The sequence below is a fragment of the Phocoena sinus genome, chromosome 3 (genome assembly GCF_008692025.1).
Source record: "Phocoena sinus isolate mPhoSin1 chromosome 3, mPhoSin1.pri, whole genome shotgun sequence".
Classification (NCBI taxonomy): Eukaryota; Metazoa; Chordata; class Mammalia; order Artiodactyla; family Phocoenidae; genus Phocoena; species Phocoena sinus.
This window is the reverse complement of record NC_045765.1, coordinates 29,337,200-29,358,381: the sequence shown is the minus strand read 5'-3', so window position 1 is coordinate 29,358,381 and position 21,182 is coordinate 29,337,200. Positions and strand designations below refer to the sequence as shown.

The 21,182-nt window shown below is 41.5% G+C and overlaps 1 protein-coding gene across 1 annotated transcript in view; it reads left to right on the top strand.

The window, feature by feature from the left end:
* The first annotated feature begins 4,190 nt into the window (after positions 1-4,190).
* TENM2 (teneurin transmembrane protein 2) overlaps positions 4,191-21,182 on the top strand; it is a 1,008,125-nt gene continuing 991,133 nt past the window's right edge. The window contains exon 1 of the mRNA XM_032628422.1: positions 4,191-4,416. Within this exon, the coding sequence (XP_032484313.1) occupies positions 4,191-4,416 (226 nt within the window). The remainder of the gene's footprint in view (positions 4,417-21,182) is intronic.

Genomic DNA, 21,182 nt, shown 5'->3' with positions numbered 1-21,182 from the left:
CCTCATCATTTCTTCTGTCTCTTCATTCTTCCCTTGAACCCATCTATTAAGGTTTTTTATTTTAGTTATGTTAATTTTCACTTCTAAAATTTCCATCGGAGTCTTCTTTGTATCTTCTGTTTGTTTGCTAAGATATTCTATTTTTTTAATGAGACTTTCTACTTTCCATTTTTTAAAAGTGTGTCCATAATTGCTGTTGAGGCATTTTATGATGGCTGTTTTAAAATCTGTGTCAAATAGTTCTAACATCTTTGTCCTCTCAGTGTTGGCATCTCTTGATTAAACTTTTTTCATTCAGTTTGAAACCTTTCTAGTGCTTGGAGTGACAGGTTTTTGTTTTTTTCTGAAGTTTGGACATTTGGGGTATTATGAGAGTCTATGACTTATTTTAAACCTTCTGTTATAGTTGGTTTCCCCTGACACTGCTGTGTTAGATGAAGGATTCCACCTCATTATTGCTAGTTTGGCATAAAAGTTCAGGTTCCCTACTCAGTCTTTGCCAAAACCCAAGGGCAGATAGTTCCGTATTAGGAGCTGGGAGAGGGGAGGAGTTGGGAGTTCTGGTTCCCCACTAGACCTCCACTGATACCTCCCTCAATGGTAGGGATAGGAGTGCCTCATTACTCCTCCCCGCATGATGTCTACTGATACCAACAGCCACCAACCATGGGCAGAAGGACTCATTTCCACTGGGTGATAATGAAAGTCCTGAGTCTCCACTAGTCCTCCTCCTATACCACCCCAGCAGAGGAGAGTGGCACCTTATTACCACCCAGTGGGAGTGGAAGGCCAGGCTCTCTCTGAGGAAGGGATGGGCTCATGACTTCCTGAAAAGCATGAATGTCTAGCTTCCTTCTTAGTCTTCTCTGAAACCACTGTTTGGGGTTGGGATGCCTCGTTGCTTCCTCAGCAGCATGGAAATCTAGGCTCCGCACGTGGCTTTTGCTGGTGAAAGTAGGAGTAGGGCTACTGAATTTCCTATGTTGTTTGGTGGAGTGAGATGGTTAGTATCTAAATGTTTCCTCTCTTGTTAGGCTGCCCCTTTCATAGTCCTTTGGCTAGAGGAAGCAAACTTTCGTTGGAACTTTTGTTGTCGGGGTCTATTGCTGTGTCTGGGTTGCCAGTGTCTTTAGCTCCAGAGATATATAGGGCCAAAAGAAATATCAGAAACTCACCGCAGTATTGTTCCTTGAGTCCTGAGGGCACTAGTTAGTCGACCTCTTATTCCCACCTTTCAGATTCTTCTTATGGTTGTTTCATATATATTATACAGGGTCTTTAGCTGTACCTCATGGGAGAAATAGGTAAAAGTACATTTATTCCATCTTTTTGGAAGTGGGCATTTCTAGACTGCCCGATTTTTCATGATAAGCTCAAGACCCAGATTTTAATATAAATTCTCCTGTTTTGTCTTTTTTTATATTGGAAATTAATAGTTAAATAGCAGGCTAAATGCAAAATGTCTACAGTCTGACAGTCTGTGCACTCTGCTCGGTTTCCTAAGAAATTAGCTTTCCCTGGCTAAGATTTGTCATTTTCTTACCTCATTTTATATAAATGTCTATCATTTATCTGGAGGTGACATTGCTGACAAACTGAACTATCAAGGGCATAGCTAAGAAAGAGGAATTTAGTGGGAAAAGATCACTAGGCAACCAAATTAGAAGTCAAAATGTCCAGACACTAAATTTCGTGTACTTTATAAATAGGTAATAAGCCTTTAGGCTCCCTCTTAGAGCGTGATTTAAAAAAAAATATGTGTAAAATAAAATCACATACATACACATGTAGAAAGTCAGCGCACTTTCCAAAGCATGATGCAAATTAGAGGAGATAGGATTTCATGAGTTAGGAACACTGCAAACATTAAAAAGAAAAAACTCACAGTGAAGCAGAAGAGAAGAAAATGATAAAATGTCATTAAAAACAGCCAAATCCCCTAAAAAACACTTGTGGCTCCTCATTATTGGTGCACACATTCTTACACATCCTCGGTAGGTGCTAAAGGTCTTCCTTTATCTGTGTGTTGTTCAGGTGTTGATATCTATCGTTAGAAGTTTGAGTTTCAGGGACTCATGTGATCATCTCTACCCTCTGCCTTATGCAAATTTGCAACTACTTACCTAAGACAAAAAATTGTTTTTAATCATTCAGAGGAGAAAAAAAAAAAAACACTTCTTATAGAGTCCCTACCATGTTGTTAGGCAGCATATTGAGAGCTTTACCACAGTATCTACTTTAATTTTTATAAACACTCTATGCAATAAATACTATTATTTTCCACTTTCACTGTCTGAGAAATGGAGTTTGAAGGCCAGGAGTAATTTTACAAGGGCTCTGGCTTCTCAGTGGCCATGATGGGATTGGCATCCAACAAGACTCCAGTTGCCATGCTCTTAACCAGCCTGTAATATGGATTCTAAAATGTTGAGATCACACATTGGGAATTAAGGGAGAGGTTTTTGGACATCTAGAAATTGCATTAATGTTAAGACATTTGAATTCACTCTGCAGCAGCAAAAACTTCCACGCTGACATTGACTGTGTCCTCTGGGGTCTTGACTGGTGACTCTCAAAGATGCTTCTCCGCTTCCTAAGTCAGGAACTGTAGGCTCCAAGAAACTGAGAATTAAACTTTTTATAAGTGACGGTGGCAACAGCACGACTGTGCTTGTTGTTTACAACAGGTATACCCTCTTTTTCATTGCCAATTGTCAAACAAAGGTGTTCACAATTACAGGCAGTTTGATACTCTATATTAGGGAGGGTTCATGAGATCCAGAAGGACCTCTTGGTATGAAAGGACAAGGAAGGGATAACTTGGCTTCCACTGTCTTGGTGCAGATGCCATCCACATTGCTGTGCATCCAAGCTAGTCCTTTGGTATACATAGGCATCCCACTACAGCGTGGTAAATAACCAAAGAAGAGCAGAGGGGTTCCAAACTACAGATCTGCTCCCCAAGTGTTTCCTGACATATTGAGGAGGCAGTGAGCAACGGTAGCCTAGAGAAAAATCATTACACTGGCTCTGGGTTGTATTTGCCATTTTAATGAAAATTTGTATTTTCCTCTTCTGTCTAGGCCCTTCCCTATGGTCCAGGCTATTTTGCATGGCCAGTGAAATCACTAAGAACCTATCATTTGGAACTTAGTGGCATCTAAGTGTTTTGGTCTTGTTTGCTAGGTAGAAGGCTAGTGTTTTCTGAATGATGTTTGTGTACATTTCCAGGCCCGGGGTGTTAAGCAGCAGGCTGTGGGGCTCCCTGGTTGCCAGGTCATATGTTGGAAAGGCTTCTTTGCATCAGCTTACCTACGGTGTTCAGTGCTCTTCCCCGTTTTTCTTTGCCACAGTGGATATCCCAGCCATGAAAAGGACAGTATGGGTAGGCTTAGGTTGATGGTCACGGGGTTGTGCCAGTTAGACCTCGGTGAGCAAGGTGATGTCCTGTAGGTAGGTGACTAGGGGAAAGAAGAGACCAGGTGTGTCCAAGATACAGATTGGCGAAGAAGAGAAAATGGATGAGGAGTTTCCTGAAGGCTCATTAAAGAAATCAGAGGAAGATTGCATGTCAAGAATGCCTTATATTATTATTCTCCAGACGCAGCCAGGCAAATTTTATGTTAGTCGAATGTGACCTGGTACCACTACTAAAGCATCACCAGCATATATTTACGCCTCATACGCCTTTCTTTTATTTTTATTTATTTAATTTTGGTATTTGTTTTTCCCCAGTCCTTCGATAGCAAAAACAGAGTGTAATTAAAGTGGGATAAAATCAGATTTGCTTTGAACCACTTTGCAGTAAGATCTTGCATTAGAGTGACAGACTTATCATGCCATCTTCACACATATAGAAAATCAAAAGATGAATTATTTTGCTATTACTTTTTTCCCCAAACCTATTCAATTAAACAGCAAGAGAATTAATTTACTGTGTCGAGTTCTTCTATTAAGGCTGATTGTTTAAGTATACATTAAGCGTTTGCAGAAGAAATGATGCAGCGCTGACCAAATTTGCCTTCTTGTGTTTTTATCTGAGTCAGGGCGTGAGTCAGAACTGAAAGCAACATTTCTTAGGATCACAATCTGGGTTTTTCTCCTGTGATGTTTTTAGGTGGCCAAGTGACAAGTGCCCAAACTCAGGCCTGACTTTTCGGAAAGCATCGGCCTTCTGCCGGACCTGGATAATGGATGTCAAGGATCGGCGACACCGCTCTCTGACCAGGGGGCGGTGTGGCAAAGAGTGTCGCTACACGAGTTCTTCCCTAGACAGCGAAGACTGTCGCGTGCCCACGCAGAAGTCCTACAGCTCCAGCGAGACTCTGAAGGCCTATGACCACGATAGCAGGATGCACTATGGAAACCGAGTCACAGACCTCGTTCACCGGGAGTCAGATGAGTTCCCAAGACAAGGTATGTAGAGCTGACCGCACTGATGGTCCGAGCTGTCTTACATGCTTGCACTGTTGCACGTCGATGAGAGAGGTTGGTAGAAATGGGGAGCAAAGCAGGCCGGCATCAACTCCCCATTAAAGTTTAGTTTAAGAGAACAATCTTCTCATTAACCCATATCAAACTCCTGTGGGGATTATACAAGGGCCTCTTTTGTTCTAGACACTCAGTTCTTTGACAATTTGGTAGTTGCTTTTGGAGACCTACCAGGGTAGGTTTTGACAGATGTGACAGACAGCAGACCCTTGACCCCATGAGGGTTATTCCTGAAACCATCACGGATTCTGATCTTGGGGAACATGGAATTATCTGTGATTTTTAAACTATTTTCCTTGAAACCAGCACACAAGCCTCCCAGAGTTCAAATTTCTCCTGCTTCTCACTTTGGGCTTCTTGGTTATATTCTCTTTGAACAAATGCTATAATGATAAAAACATATTTGAACCATACCCCTGATACAATAATGTTTAATTTCTCTCTTCCCCCCCCCCCAAAAAAAAATGTGATGTAAATTCTGAGTTACACATTTTTTTGTTTGTTTTGGAGCACAGGTGAATTCCAATTTCAGTTCCACTGATATAATTCCCATGTACTTTCACACAAACTTAATTTTCATGTAGTATTTTGATTTCTTTGGGGAGGAGAATGTTTTCGCTCCAAGCACTAACGGTTGGCATTCTCTTCATAGTCACTGTCCGTGGAGAATTTTGTTATCACTTGTCATGAGTTGCTATAAATGTATGGACAGGTAGACTCAAGCACAAACAGTCCTGAGAAGCAGTGTGTCTGAGTTGACTCACAGGCTCCACGTGTTGTGCTTTGTGTACCAGCCTTGCCGTGTATGCGATTTACATAAAGACTTAGCAAAATTACAAGTGTATGCACAAAAATACAGTGAATGCACCAGGAAGGGTCGCTCTGCCTGTGCCAAGGGTCAACGGCCTGCCTGTTGGGTTACGGCATCATGTGTTTATAACACCGATTCTGTAGTTTTTGTTCTATGTCCCTGTCAGTAAATGTTGCAACTAACTTAATTCCTCATGAGATACCTTAGCTTGCGTCTTAGTCCTTTCAGGCTGCTGTAACAAAATACCGTGAACCAGTGGCTTATAAACAACAGAAATTTATTTTGCACAGTTCTGGAAGCAGGGAAGTCCAAGGTCAAGGGACTGGCAGATTTGGGGTCTGGTGAGAGGTTTTTCCCTGGCCCACGGACAGCCATCTTTTCCTGTATCCTCATATTGCTGAAGAGGGCATGAGAGCTCTCTGGGGCCTCTTTTAAAAAAAGGGCACTGAACCCATTCATGAGGGCTCCACCCTTGTAACTTATTTACCTCCCCAAAGTCCCACCTCCAAATACCACTGTGGTTTTTGTTTCATGTAAAAAATTTTGGAGGGTCACAGACATTTACTCTGTAGCAGCTTGGAATTCCATTCCTGGTGTCTTAGCTTCCTTAAGTTACTTTACTTATCTTTTATTAGAAAACACCACTTATATGTAATATATATGTATATATCCTATAATCCAGTGGTTGTTCTAAAAATAACATGTTCTCAAATTCTCCTTGTTTAGCCTAGGTTCAACTTTTATATTTAATAGAATATTCAACAAAATCAGTGGAGAAGCAGCTAAAATTGTTTTTCCACTGCCATTGTAGACCCTTGCAGAATACACTTTTTATTTAATCTTCACTCTTATTTTCTGAGTTGCCTTCATGTAAATGAAACACTTTGCAAACAGGGGGAGGGTTCCTTGAAAATTGTTCTGTATCAAATGTGTTTGATCTGTGAGTACCGTCAACAAGTGTTTTACTTTGTTAAATTCTCACCCGACCCCAAAGTGCATGTAGTGGGAATTGGAGAAAAAAAAAAATATATATATATATGAGGAATCACAGCTTAATTAAGGGAGGGCTTAAATATCCACTATGAAAAATGAGGACACCTACCTGTTATTTCCAAGAGCATCTCTAATACAAGACTCAAATATTTTGAAAGGTGATGCACGTCCAACACGGTTGAAAGCCTTTCATTTTCTGCTGTACTTTTGGTTTTATTTATGATACTACTGCATACGTTTTTGTTTCTCGTGATTCTGGGCTGAAATGTGGCCTCTCCTTCCTAACTCTCATTAAAGGTACATCCTGGCTTCTGGATCATTGTGCACCGAGCTGTAGATCCCAGATTATTGTTGAAATGTGGATTTGCCTATCACCTTTTCCCTTATTAATATTTACATAAAATGAAACCAAGTGCTTGGGATTTTATTTTCATATATACCTTTATTCTTCCTGTTTAATCTTGTTCCTCTCCATTGATAATAATGGAAGTCGCTTGGCCATATCAAACTGCTAGCTTTGCAATTAACAATTCACACATGCCTTGTGTTGTTATTGAGCCCATATTTGTTTGTGTAATGTGTTTGCATGAATTAAAAACTGTGCAGGCCAAAAGTAGAAATGAAAAGGCATTGGAAGTATTTGCATATGCAAGTGCAATTCCTTCTGAAGACATCTATGAATTTATGCATGAAAATGTAGTCAGTCTGAGTGGATCTACTTTGATGGGTTCTAAAATTGAACTCTGCAGGAAGTAAATAAGCACATATTTAAGGAGAGGAGGAACAGGAGATGCAATCTGGCAAGCAGCACTTTTTTTTTTTTTTTTTTTTCCGGTATGCGGGCCTCTCACTGTTGTGGCCTCTCCCGTTGCGGAGCACAGGCTCCGGACCACAGGCTCAGCGGCCACGGCTCACGGGCCCAGCTGCTCCGCGGCATGTGGGATCTTCCCGGACTGGGGCACGAACCCGTGTCCCCTGCATCGGCAGGCGGACTCTCAACCACTGCGCCACCAGGGAAGCCCAGCAAGCAGCACTTTTAAAGTGAAACCTAGCCACTCCAGAGAGGGTTAAAACAAATTTTACACTCAGTAATAACAATACTTTTTAAAAACTGTCATGCATTTCCCATTTTATTTTCTTATTCATGAAATCAAAGAGGAGGATCACCTCGGCACTTATTAGTCTAGAGGTACATTAGCAAGGATCAGAGCAGGATCATCTCCTACGGTATTCTTATTTAAAACCCAAGACACTGATCGTAAAACAAACGTGCTTCTCACATACAAGCAAGTTTGGCACACACAGTTGGATGACTCTCCAGATGCTCAGAGGGGAAAAGACTTGCCAGCTAGCAGAAGTGATTTGGGGCCAGGGTCAGACCTTGTCCTGTTTCCCCAACTGGCTGGCAGCAAGTATCAAATGTGAGAACCTGCCAGGTCCCAGCAGGAGAGATGAGCCACATGTTCCCCTGAGAAGCTTATGGAAACGCCTGTCAAAGTAAAACTTCTTTGCTTGCTTTCAACACAGAATCCTCCTCTGCCTCCTTCTGTTGTGGTCTCTTCTCCTGCGAAGAGACAATGCAAATTACCTGTCTGGCCTCTCTACGCTGGATCCTCCTGGTGTGAAGGGAGAAAATTATTGACCTTAGGTCTATGGCCGCTGGAGTCATTAGTAATTAGTAAATGACTAATCCTGCACTAAATAGCATCCTAGTGGTCTGAAAGTTAATGCGCCTGACAAAAGTGACCAGTGGTCTGATCCCTGGGCGGACCTAGTCCCAGCCTAATCTCTGAAATAGATGCCACTTTGAATAATGTAGGTCAGCCAAGTTCCCAGGCAGGTTGTATCAGCTTGTTCTTTTGGACCCTGAAGTTGGGTTTGGAACAGTGTGATATACAAGACATCCTCCCGTGGCTTAGGAGTCTAAAGTTAGGTTTGAACTCTGCTTTTGCATATTTATGTACCTGTGACTCTGGTCTAATTCTGTGCTTCACCAGGATTACTATCCAGCCTTCAGATGTATTAAACAACAACAGTTATAATAACAAAAGAATAATGGCTAACAATTATGGAGACTTTCTTCATGTCATGTGCCGGTCGAAGCATTTTACTTGTAGTAATTCAGTTAATGTTCAGAGCAATGTTGTACGGTAGGTACTATTATTAATCCCTTTTTTTATGGATTAGGAAACCTAGGCATGGGGAGATTAAATAAGTCATCCAAGGTCACAAACATAGGAGGAACTGGAGACAGGTTTCACATCCAGGGAGCTGGATTCAAGAGCCGTGTTTTAAACCATTATGTTTGAGCACTTCTCAAATAAATAAGTAAACCAATGAGAACAAGCCATTCAGCTTCAGTCAAAGGCCATGAAATTCAGTGGAGAAACCTTTTAGGTATCAACACCTATAAGCCTTTTTCAGTATAGGAAGTATAATCCCTAATGTTGATGGAACATAGAATGAGCACCACCAGCCTCAGTGCTGATCTAGATTCCTGTTCTCGCCCATTCCCCTCCATGTGCACAACTATCCCAAACTCCCCGGAAGCCTACCTTCCTACAGTGCTTCTCTACACCCACCCCTGTAGGAGAAAGTTCCCAGTGTCAGTATGGTGTGCCAGGCTGTGAGCACTGATTCTCTTCCCTCCCCTAGGTCATTGCTTTTTGCACCACCTCTCATCCCGGAGCACTAACCAAGAAGGGGTCACTCTCTAAATGCTATTGCCTAGGTAAGCAGAACGGACTGGTTTCTGGGCTATAGCCAAGGCTCAGTGGGCCAGAGAGTTCCGCCAGGCTTCTCATCCCTCTAACAGCCTTCTTTCCAGTTAGTAGTGCAAGTCCCTTGAGAGGGGGCCAAGATTGAATTCTGTGTCTGTACCTCAGGCTGTCTGTTTGGGTCAAGGTTGAAGAAAGAACTAGAGGAAGACTGGGTTTTTGAAAGGATGCTTGCATCTCTTCTCTCCATCAGATCTAGCACAGAAACAACTTTCACTAACCCCTTGATACCCTTTAAAAATACATCAACACACACACGTACACATTTGAGGCTAGGTTTGATTTTGGCATTTCATAAACTAATTTTCACTCTTGTGATCTTTAGAATAATTTGGGCAATACGTTTTTGCTCTGTGTAATTTGGCGTAATTAGCGTAAATTAAACATGTGCTAATGAGCTGAAAACTCATGAACTACCAGTAAACTCAAGTGTTACCTGTATCGATTCAATTAATGTATAATTGTTGAAGTACATTGGAAACCTGTGAGCATTTCTGTTTATACCATTGTGTTAAAATACTTATTTTTCCACTGTACCCAAAGCAACAGTTAGGTTCTATTTTGAAAACCCCAGCCTTTCAATTTATCTGCCACAATAAACCATTATGTTTTAGGGAAGTTCAGGAGTTTGGTTGGTCAGTATTTGGAAGGCTGACCAGTACCTTGAGAAGATTGCTTTCCATTTATTCTTCCACCCCTAGGCAAGACTTCTTTTCATACCTCAACTGAGAATAGTGTTTTACTTCTTAGTCTTTGGTTGTGTTGTTGCTTTAAAAAAAAAAAACCTTTAGAAAAAGAAGGGCTCTACAACATTTCAATGTAAGATGATCTGTTATCTTCTTGCTGGCTAACTTGAATGCTTGTTGCTTCATCTGAAAGGCATATGGGAGAGCAGTTAACAGTGCAGACCCAGAGTTAAACTGTGTCTGTGTCCCAGTATTGCTGTGTTTGATCAGTATGACCTTGATCACATTCTAGAGCACAGACTAGACTAAGTCTTATTTTCTGTTCTTGTAAATGTTTCCATCAATAGGATTATTGGGATCCTTTCTTACGATTATGCATGTATGCTATGGATGTTGTCTTTCTTTTAATAAAGTGCTGAATACATGCTAGCAGTTATGATTACTACTGTTTTAATACTATTGTCAGCAAGAGTGGTGATCATCTTCCCTCCAACCCTTACAATATTGTGTGTGACAGAAATCTCCCTTCTTCCCACGCCCACACCTTCGATTTGTTTCCTGTGACTTGCAAAACTTCTGACATCTTCAAAGCCAGAATTTCTCTTCCAGTTGTTGATAGCGTGTGTTTGACTCCCTACGCACCGTACCTTTTGCTCCCAAAGATGAACATAACTCACAGGTTATTTCCCTATTTTTAGAAAGGAATGAAAAATACCATGTAGCAACTGTCAGCTGATGCCAACACACTGTAAGAGTTGCTAGTCCGACAATTTTACAAGTAAAAAGAAGAAAAAGATTGGAAAAATGCTCTAAGGTAGTGTCACTGGATACAATTTTCTTTTAAGATGTTTGTTTTATAGCATATAAATGGCATGTAAATCTTAGGAATGGGTTTAAATTACGAGAAGATTTTATGCATATAAACTCTGGATGAAAATTATTTCATTCTCATCACTCTACATGTAATAATTTAGAGTCCTTTTCACTTAGAGAGTTGAACTTATCTGGATTTTCATTGTTGTATTCACTGCCCTTCTAGGATTACAGTCTTCATGTTTCCCAGTTGTTATTCTTTCGGTAATTATCTACTGTTAATTTTGCATTCAATTTTGGATCTAACTTTCTTTGAATTGTCTTCCTTTTTCTGTTCTTTTTCTGTGGTAATTCTCCATTTCACCTGAGACCTTCCCTCTTTCTTCTCCATGGCACTTCCTTTAGAACAGTCTTGTTTGTACAATCTGAATGCTCACTGCTTCTGTTTCTCGAGACTCTTTGAGTTACAAGTAGGATAATATCTCAACTGAAATTAGCTTATGAAAAAATCTGTTGCTTTGTCTTATGTCATTGGAGAATCTAGCAATACATCTGGCCTCACACTGAAGGCTTTTTTCTCATTCTCTTTACTTGGCTTTACTTTGGAGAGAGATCTGTTGGAAGTTGTCTGTTGATAACCCCACTCTCGTATCTCTTCCCTGAGTAGCATCATTGGAAACAGTCTTCTGCAATCATCAGCAGAACATTCCTAAGGAATATTCAGATGGGCCTGGCATGGGACACACGCTCATTCCTCTGTCACTCTGACTTCAGTTGGCCATGTCTTGGGCTTAGGCTATACCTAGAGGTAGCTTATAGTGAGTACTTTCTAAGCCTCATGGAATAAATGCCATATAGGATATAAAAATAAATGTTCTGATATCAGACATAGGTAAAGAATATTGACCAGCCTGATAATACATGCCTCCAATACTAGTGGCACTCAAGTCTGAAACAAGTGCAGTCTTTCCAAGCTCCCATGTCTGCGTTCCCAACTGCCCTTGGAATATGTTTCATAGAAAATCCAGTAGAGAACTTAATTTTCTTTTCCTCAAAATCTGTTTTCATTTTTTCCCCGTTTCGGGGAATGGTATCATAACTCCTGCCTTTAAGGTAGAATCTTCTAAGACTGTCTTTTTTTTCCTGGCTTCTTTATATCGATGTTCACTACGTCATGACCATTATCTTTCTTAATTTATTTTATTTCCAAGTTTCTCATCCCATGGGAAGCTTCCAACATTTCAATATTGTCCCACTGCTTGACCATTTAAATTGCCTTTTTCCATCAGTCTTTCCCCTGGCATGCTTTTTTGTATCATGGATAGTCTTTGAGTTTCTAAAGCACTGCCTTATTTTTTTTATTAATTTATTTTTGAATTTTAAAATTTTATTCTATTTATTTTTTTTATACAGCAGGTTCTTATTAGTCATCCGTTTTATACACATCAGTGTATACATGTCAATCCCAATTGCCCAATTCATCCCACCACCACCACCCCCGCGGCTTTCCCCCCTTGGTGTCCATACATTTGTTCTCTACATCTGAAGCACTGCCTTATTTAATAAGGGGTGCCCGCGAGGCAATCGTGTTAAGTTATGGGACACAGCAGTGAATAAGGCAAACATGGTCACTAACCTCACAAAACTCAGCAATCCTAAAGAGGAAAGAAATAATAGACATAGAACTAGATATGGTCTGATAAACAGCGCAAAAGGGAAAATACTGGATGGCTTTGGAGAGGTATCTAACCCAGAATTGTGCATCAGGGGTCCTTTCATACCCTTGAAGGATGAGGAAGAGGTGGGTGATCAAAGAGGCAAGAAAGAGCATTCAGGCAAAAGATAGAACATATGCAAAGATCTGGATGGGACAAAGATGAGTTGTTCCAAGGATCTAAAAGAAGTTCAGGTTAGCTGAATGTGGTGTGGGGACAGATGAGATGGAGTGGGAGAGAGAAACTGGCTCCTGGAGGCATTTCAGAGAAACGATGCTTGCTTCAGTTGATGGAGTATGTTACAGGGAGACAAGATGGTCAGTGAAGTGGGGTAGGAGACGGTGTTTTATTTAGGCAAGGGAGCCTAGTAGCCTGAACTGGGATAGTAGAGATGACTTGAGAGGTGTTGTTGGGGAGCAAAGACTGTTGACTTTTTAGGACTCTGTAAAAGTGGAGGCAGGCATAATGTTCTGGATCTCTTGGGCATTGACCGTTCTCTTCTCCTGCAGAGAGAATACTGCCTTCCTGATGCCAAGATTACTGAAAGAGCCAGAGAAGGTCACTGCTTGTAAATAATCTCTTAAACGGAAATGCCTAAGATAGTTAGTTCAAGTTCCCCTGGAATGGCAACACAAGCCAGAGTATAGAAACGTGGTATTATAAGAATTTGGATGTTTTTCTCGCTCTTATTAGCCTGCCTATGCAAAGAGTAGTACCAGCAACGGAGTACCTCTTATGGATCCAGGGCAAGGAAAATATAGGAAAAGGATTATGTTTCATCTGCTGCCCTGTGTGACCACAGTACATTGCTCGTTTTCTCTTATTGGCTAAATAAATCAGGAACTCATACCAGATGTGTGTGTGTGTGCCTGAGTGGGTGTTTCATTCCTGCCAGTTGGTAACTTGACTAGCAAAGCAGAGGATGCTGAGAATATGAAATCAATACTTTTCTGGCAACTGAGGGGGCAAGCAAGGTGAGGGAGGGAAGAGGAGTCCAGGACATTGCCGAAGTTTCTGGTTATGGCAACTGACTAAATGTTCCTGCTCATCACGGGGGCTTCAAACAGAGGAGGGGCTGGTTTGTGGGTTAAGATAGGATGTGTAACTGTGGACCTTTCGAGTTTGAAGTGCCCTTAGGCCGTGCACGTGTAGATGTCTAATAGGCAGTTAAATGTACAGCTCTGAAATTCTGCTGAGATGCTTGAGCTGGATAGAGATTTAGGAGTTGACAGCTAATAATTTTATGGGACTTGGTGTGATCAGCCAGGAAAGAATATACAAGGAGCATAGATAAAGGGGTTCATGTGAGAACACAGGCAATCAATGGACAGGAAGAGGCCGAAGATCCTGCAGAGAGAGTAGAAAAATACTTACTTTCCTTTCGATGCTCTACTTAGTCTAAATTTGACTTAGCATTCATTCCAGGTAAAAATAAATAAAACAGCACCTGTCTTATTTCCCACTCCACTACCAAGAGTTGGCTTCCTTTTCATCCCCTAAATCAGAGGTCACGACGTCAAGGCGCACAGGCCATGTTTGGCCCCTAGGTGGCCTACAGGTTGCGTTAGACGTTTAGAATGGCATGCGCATAGCCAATCCATTCACGTTCCCGTTTGCTACAGGGGCCCGCCCCATCACTGCTTTTTATCTTAGCACCCGTCCTCCTCTTCAGTCACTTATGTTGCATGCCAGGGCCCTCTAGGCTGTTGCCATTGAGAAAGAGCATGAACTTTCCCGTGTCCACACTCCTTCCTTGTAGAGTATCTACCTGCCTATTCCAGATCTGTTAGTCCCACAAGGCTTAACCTCCGGATCACCTCTGTGGAGAGAGCTCAGCCCTCGGAATCCTGCTGGCCCTTCCTGACTGTTACTGTTGTCATTAGCTCTTTATGAGTGACTCAGCCTCCCCAGCATGTGTATGCTAGGACTCCTGTGAATAGGAGATAAACAAAGTGCTTTGCAGCTTTCTGTTCTGACTGGTGGAGGCTGCAACAAGAGAATTTATTTTTATCAGTGGCTTGTTTCCTGTTCTAATGAGAAGAATTTAAAGCTCCATGACTCAGAAAAGGAATCCACTTAGAAATCTGGGTTGTGTTTCTGTCCAGCAGGACAGTATCAAATCTCACATTGTGAAATGCCAACCTGCAAGAGTTTTCTGCGACACACTTGGACGCACATATATTGAGTTTCACTACCATTTGCTTTTTCAGAGTATTGGCGATCCAGTGATGCTATTGGCTTTTCTAGGCTGGTGCTACATACTGCAGTCCTGTCTCTGCAGGGACCTACTATGTCATACGTGTAGGGAGCCTTTGGTGCAATGCGATTGGTGACAGGATATAATTCCGACCGGAAGCTTTAGAAAAACGGCACTGTGAGATGTTGAGTAATTAATTGCCTGCGTCTGTCTCAGGATGCCTTACAGTCTGGGTCCAGGAGGGGTGCTGCCCCACCCGTTGATGAATCGTCATGCTGATAGTATCAAAGGAGACATTACATTTTCAGTGGCATAGTTCTAGGTTTTTAATTTAATTTTCAACCCTGGCAATTCCAGAAGCATCCCTAGGGACATATGAAGAGGAGAGGGCTGATGTCTATCCAACATGAATTCACATTCATTTCTTGAGCACCTTAATCGGCACACGTATCTCACAAGACCTCTTTTTCTGCTGCAGCCAAACTCCATCATAACACCAAGTTACTCAGTATTCCTCCTGCTTTCCTTTCCACTCAACCTCAAGTCAGATCTACTTTAGTAATAAATCTCTGCTGGGAGCCATCAGAACAAATACTGAGTGTGTGCAAAGATATTAAAATAAGTGCAACACAGACTTATTTAATAATGTCCAATAGCCTTTTATAATATTTGGAATATTTTACCAAAGTTACTATGAGAATTATCTTTAACACATTTTCTCCAGGATAGAAAGATCTTTCTGGGAATGGAAAAAAAAAAAACAAACACACACACACAGAAAAGTCAGATGGGCTCTGTTATATTCTCGGCTGAACCTGTTATTCTTCTCCCTTTTCCAGATCTTTTTCTTTGGCCAGAACCACCAAATGTGAAGCTTCCCTTTGTTCACCCTGATTTCTGAATAGTAGGCATCGGGCAGTTGCTCTCCCAGTGGGATGCATTTTATTTTAAAAATAGTTTGAACTGCCTCCTTTTCAATTCCCCCTCTTCCATGGCCACCTTGACTGTATAATAGGTGCCTCTCTGTCTCTCCTTGTACAGTTCAGGTCCACTCCACATATGGGGAATTAAAGCGCTCAATTTATTTGCAGCACTGTGAACCAAAATGTTGAATTTATTTAGAGAGTCATTCCAGTGGATTAAATTTGTTTCTATGGATCTATTTGCTGTAGCTGGAACATTGACAGAAGAGAGGAATATTACTTTAATGTCCTCAAAAAAAAAAAAAAAGATCCAGTCAACTGCAGGATAAATATCCATAGCCCCCCAAAAGCCCTCTCAAAATGACTGCAAATTCAGGTGACCCCATCAACTTTAAAAAGGTCCCCGTCCACCTGGGAACCTCGGGTTCAAATGTTCCTTAGTTCACAGTGGCAATTCAGTTAAAGCTCACACTCTTGACCCCCATTTATATTGGTTGCAAAAGCCCAGCCAGGAGATGACCCAGTTAACACTTTGTGCTTCACAAACCGAGAGCTTGAACAGCAGGGAGGCTACAGCAAAGTGCTGAGTTGTCCTAGCTGAGCAGTGAGGGGACAGCAAGTGGGGCCACCCCCTCACTTCATTTCTGTTTCTGGACCAGTGGCAACTCATCAGACTCTTCTGGGGAGTTTTGAAAAGTCCCCATGCCCAAGCCGATTCAATCAGACCCTCTGGTGGGGGAGTGGAGGAGGGGTGCAGAGTTGGATATAGGCATGAGTATTTTTAAAACTGTACTTTTATATAAATGAAACATCTCAAAGGATTGAGTGCAACAGGACACAGACTACAGATTGTAACAATTTCTTTGGTAACTAATAGCATTTCAAGCTTACAGGGCTTTATGCTTAGCATAGTGACTTGGAATCTCACTTTTCATGCAGAAGCCCCTAATTCCAGTTTTAATAGCACCTCATAATTCTTAGAGGGTTTTGGTTAATAAATGCCATGTAGCCAGGAGTGCATTACCTCATGTTTCCGAACCAAACCAATAATGAGCAACCATTTGACTCTGTGTCAGTTATCATAGGTCCCTGGTTGCCAGGGTCCACCTATTTGTTATGAGTCAGAAGAAGCAAAGGGACTGATTCTTCTAGAACCCCTGCTTCTTGTTGTACATTTTGTTAAACATTAAAAGCGAGGTTTAATTTGAGCGCCTGGCTTGGAATGTAGCACGTAATAAATTAATTGTGTCAATTGATCCAACATCTTCAATGTCAAAGCAGTCACGACAAATTGAAACCTACCCTCAGAAGAAAGACAGCCAGGTTACATGTATGGTGAAAGGTGAAGCCAGTGAGGAAGGATAATGTTAATATTGGGTTCCTACCTACTTTTCAATGTGAATATTTATTGAGCCTGAGAATAGTTCAAGTGAGGTTGAAAGTCTGACACTCACAGGGAAGGTAACATATCAAGAAACCAAGCAGACTGGGTTTTCACCCATGTGTCACGGTGGAGACTGTCCTGATTTGGACTGTGCCTCTCAGCTCTGGTAATTTGGTGCCTTTGGGAATTCAGCTCTAGTGTTGTTAGATCTTCTGACTTTTCAAGAAAAGTGAGAAATCTGGATTTTATTTTCATAAAATTCTCAGATTTTATTTATTTATTTTTTTTGTGGTTCACATTGCTTCTTTGTTTTACTTTTATTGGAGTATAGTTGACTTACAGCTTTGTTAGTTTCAGGTGTACAGCAAAGTGATTCAGTTATACATGTATTCATCCTTTTTCAGATCCTTTTCCCATATAGGTTATTACAAAATATTGAGTAGAGTTCCCTGTGCTATACAGTAGGTCCTTTTTGATCATCTGTTTTATATATAGTAGTGTGTATATATATGTTAATCCCAAATGTTGCTGGAATGGCCACTCCTGGGGCAGTTTAAATAGGCTCTGCACACATGCTGGCCTCATCTCCTGCCCCGGAATTTTCTGATGATAAAGTACTGAATGCCGTTAAGGACGGGGACAGTGGAGTGTAAGAATGTCTACCGTTGGCAGCTGTGGGGCTCCCTTGACCAATAAGTTCAGAAGCCAGTGGATAGGAAGCTAAGGATAAGTGCCCCTCCCCTTCATCCTGAGAAGCACAGCCTAAGGTTCCAGCTCCACCATCACTAAACACCCACAGCAATGACCAACTCTATGACAGATTCTTATATTGGTGCTCCCTCCTGTCCTGTTTTTCATCCTGTCCTTCACTCTTGTTCCTTTGAATCACTTCCCAAATAATATACTTGTTCACAAGAATTTTTCTCAGCAGCTGCTTTCAGGGCAAAGTTGGTTAAGGCCTTTGGCAGCTACATCGTTTTAAGCATCGTCATGTAGGCCAAAAGAAGACTATCTATAGAAAAGATGTAGCTCCTGAAGCTGCCAGCGTAGGACTTCTTAGCTGGGAAACGGCTGATTTAAAAAGAAGGCGTTGAGCTTGTGATAAAGATGTGGCTTGGTACTTACTAAATTTTAGAAGGTTTGTGATTTGGTTTTTTGGATTTTGTTTGCATAAGAAATGTACTTTTCTTTCCTGTTTCTTTGGTTGGTTGGTTTTTCAAAAACTTTTAATAAACTTTTAATTTTAGAATAGTTTTACATAAAAGTTGTAAAAATACAGAGTTGCCTGGTTGGTTGTTTTTTGTTCTTGTTGTTTGTAGTTCATGTGAGATTTCTAACTGCATGCCTAACAAACCTGATATTGCTCTTTCCCCTTAGAAGCTATTATATCAGATCTCAGAAAGTGCAGAATAGCAGGCCTACCCTGCAAGTTCCTTGAGGACGAAGACAGTGCCTCATTCAACTTTCCGTCCCCTTTAATACCAGCCAGAGTGCCATGCACGGGGACATTTAATAAATATTTGTTGAACAGGGGATTCCCATCACACATTAGAATCTGGAGGGATCACATCCGGTCCCTAAGCACTGCCTGCAGCCCCCACATCCCCTTTTCACCTCCCCACAGGGCAGCTTTCCCCCTGTGTCGTTTCGGTTTGGCCACGGCAGATTGGGAAAGAACATCGGAAGGCTCAGGTTTTTTTCACTCAGGGCTGGCTTTGCGAGACCACCCCCCACCCCCTCCCCCACCACATTCTCAGGCATGATCAAGTGATCTTGGTGCCACACCAAGCCAGAGCTGCCTCTTGGCCACCTCTGGTACCCGGAGAGCTTTCTAGGACGTGCCTGTGCCGTGCATGTCACGATGTGTTTTTATCCAAACCCTGAGTGAAAGCCAACAAGTTTTGCTTCTTTTCTACATCCTCTAAGCACACATCCTGCTTATTTACTGGGTGGCTAACAAAAACAGCAATGATAACACAAGCTATAATTTCAGCCTCGGTTCTCAGAAAACCTTTACAAGGTCCTTTTATTAACCCTTTTCAGGAAACACAAGCGACTTGATCACAAAGCCATAAAACAGAGAAAATTAATATCTGTGTGAACAACTTAACTTTTGTTCAACCTTGGTTTACATCTCAGGAGAATGATTAGTCGAAGAACGTTAAATTATGCAGTAGCTTAAGCTACTTGCTTTCAGTCTTTAACAGAATTAGAAGAATTCAGCATTCTATGTACGGGATTCAGCACATTTTATAAAGGGACTGGGTCAGGAATGAAATGAACAGAAGCCACCTTCTTTCATAGAGTTTTGTCGTGTCTTGTTTTTTTAATTATAATACTTTCTGGTTAAGTACTTATGAAGTACCAGGAATCCTTTCATGCACCATACATGTATCCATTCAATATCTCCCCAATTTTAAAAGTGAAGAAACAGGTACAGAGATCATAGATGATTAAAGCTAAGTGGACAGTGGGAGTTCACTGGAGGATTTTCAGCTGCAGAGCAGTATAATATCATTTACCTTGTAGAGAAGTCCCTGGCTTCTCTGTGGGAAACAGATCCTAAGGTAGTTAGAGAGGCAGCAGGGAGAATAGGTAAAAGCCATCCAGGGTTGCTCAAGGGAGAGAACATCCAGAGTCCTACATGGGGTTCAGGTGTGTCTAATGGAAGTTTGGAGTCTCTGAGTTCAATTCATACATGAAGGTAGTAAACTGACCCCTTGTACTAGATTTGCTGAGTTTCGGATATGAGCAATGGACATTTCATAGAGCACGATGAAAGCACATTTCAATTAGATCTTGGCCCTTATCCATAAGTCTTACTTTCTGGATGAGAACGGTGGGTCCAACCTTTTTGTTCCTTATCTCAAACCAGGTGCCCTCTGCTAGCCTCTACTCCCCTGACCTCTATACACAATGAGTACTGAGTTCCTACTCCTCAGTCACCCTTAGTGGAGAGTGATCCCTTGGCTTTTCGGAGCTGATTTAATTCTGGTATATCATAGTTGTTGTTGTTTTTTCCTTAAGAGAGAAGAATCTTTTTTTTTTTCTTTTTCTTTTTAAAGACCAGACAATCCTCTGTCATCTAAAAACATACCCATCCCTGATTGTATGGCCTATCACAGCTTCTTGTTCACAGGTAACTTTTCATAGAGAGATGCAGAAATACCAGCTAAGCCAAGTGTTGAGGAAACAAAGCAAAGAAGTGGCTAAGAGCTCAGCTTGAAAATTTGCCATTTGCATGACTGACTTAGCCCCCAGGCCAAGCAATTATTCTGAAAACTCTGTCTTTTTGGAATTTTCTGTCACCATCATCCATTTCCCCAATTCTCTATCACCATAGTACTCTCCTTTTTGTCTAAGACAAAGACAAAAGAGTTGTAACAATAATGTTAGTAGCTTAAATGTACTGAACAATTACTGTCTCATCATAACCTATGAGCTTTGTACATGAAAATCATCACTACTCTTAAGGACTTACCGAGGTTTAGAGGGTTTAGTTACCCTACTAAGGACAGGCCCCTTGTATGTAAGGAATGGAAGAGAACTAAACTTAAGCCATCTGATTTGAGTGGCTGCTGTTTGTAGGGGCTAGAAGATGTTTGTTGATTGACTGTGTAACAAGCATACTTCCCTCTACACTTGCTGGAGGGAAGAAATCAAATCCAAATGTTGAGATGGTCTGAACAGCCAGGCTGCTGAGAAGCAGAGTATCATTACAGCTATTAAGACAATGCAGAGGGTTATTTTGGTGTTCAGATCTGTGCAGCCAGATGGAAATCATAGTTCAGGCTTAGTGTTGTCAGACAGCAGAGGCTTTGGGCCAAGGGGAAGGCATGGGTGAGTGATTTTTGACTGTTTATCTCTAATGTGTGTGGCCAGTGTCACTCCCATCTCTGATGGCTGTGATTTATTCTATTATACTGTCAGGATTAAAACACCTTAGCAGGAGAGAAATAAAGGGAGGGATACAAATGCTGTGTCATTGATGTGACAGATGCTATTTCTCTGGAAAGCATGGACGATGAGGGCATGGAAGCTCTCAAAAGTGCCACGGCCGGAGAATACCAGAACCAGACAGACCCTTAGGGACCATCTGTTTCAAACCACTCATTTGACAGATAAGAAAACTGAGACTCTGGGGCTTCTGTGGTGGCCAAGATCACATAAGCCTCTAAGTTTAGAGCTGGACCCCTAGTTCCCACCTCCTAGTTCAGTGTTCATCCCGCTCTGTCGTCAGCTGGTCAAGTTCATGGTTCCTTTCCCTAGATTCATTGAGTAGAGTTTTACATTATACTTATGAGTTTTACATTCTACGTGAAGTAAAGACTCTGTCTATATTTTAACAAGGTTAAAGAAAAGTAGGAAGCATGAGCTGGAAATTATTCCCTT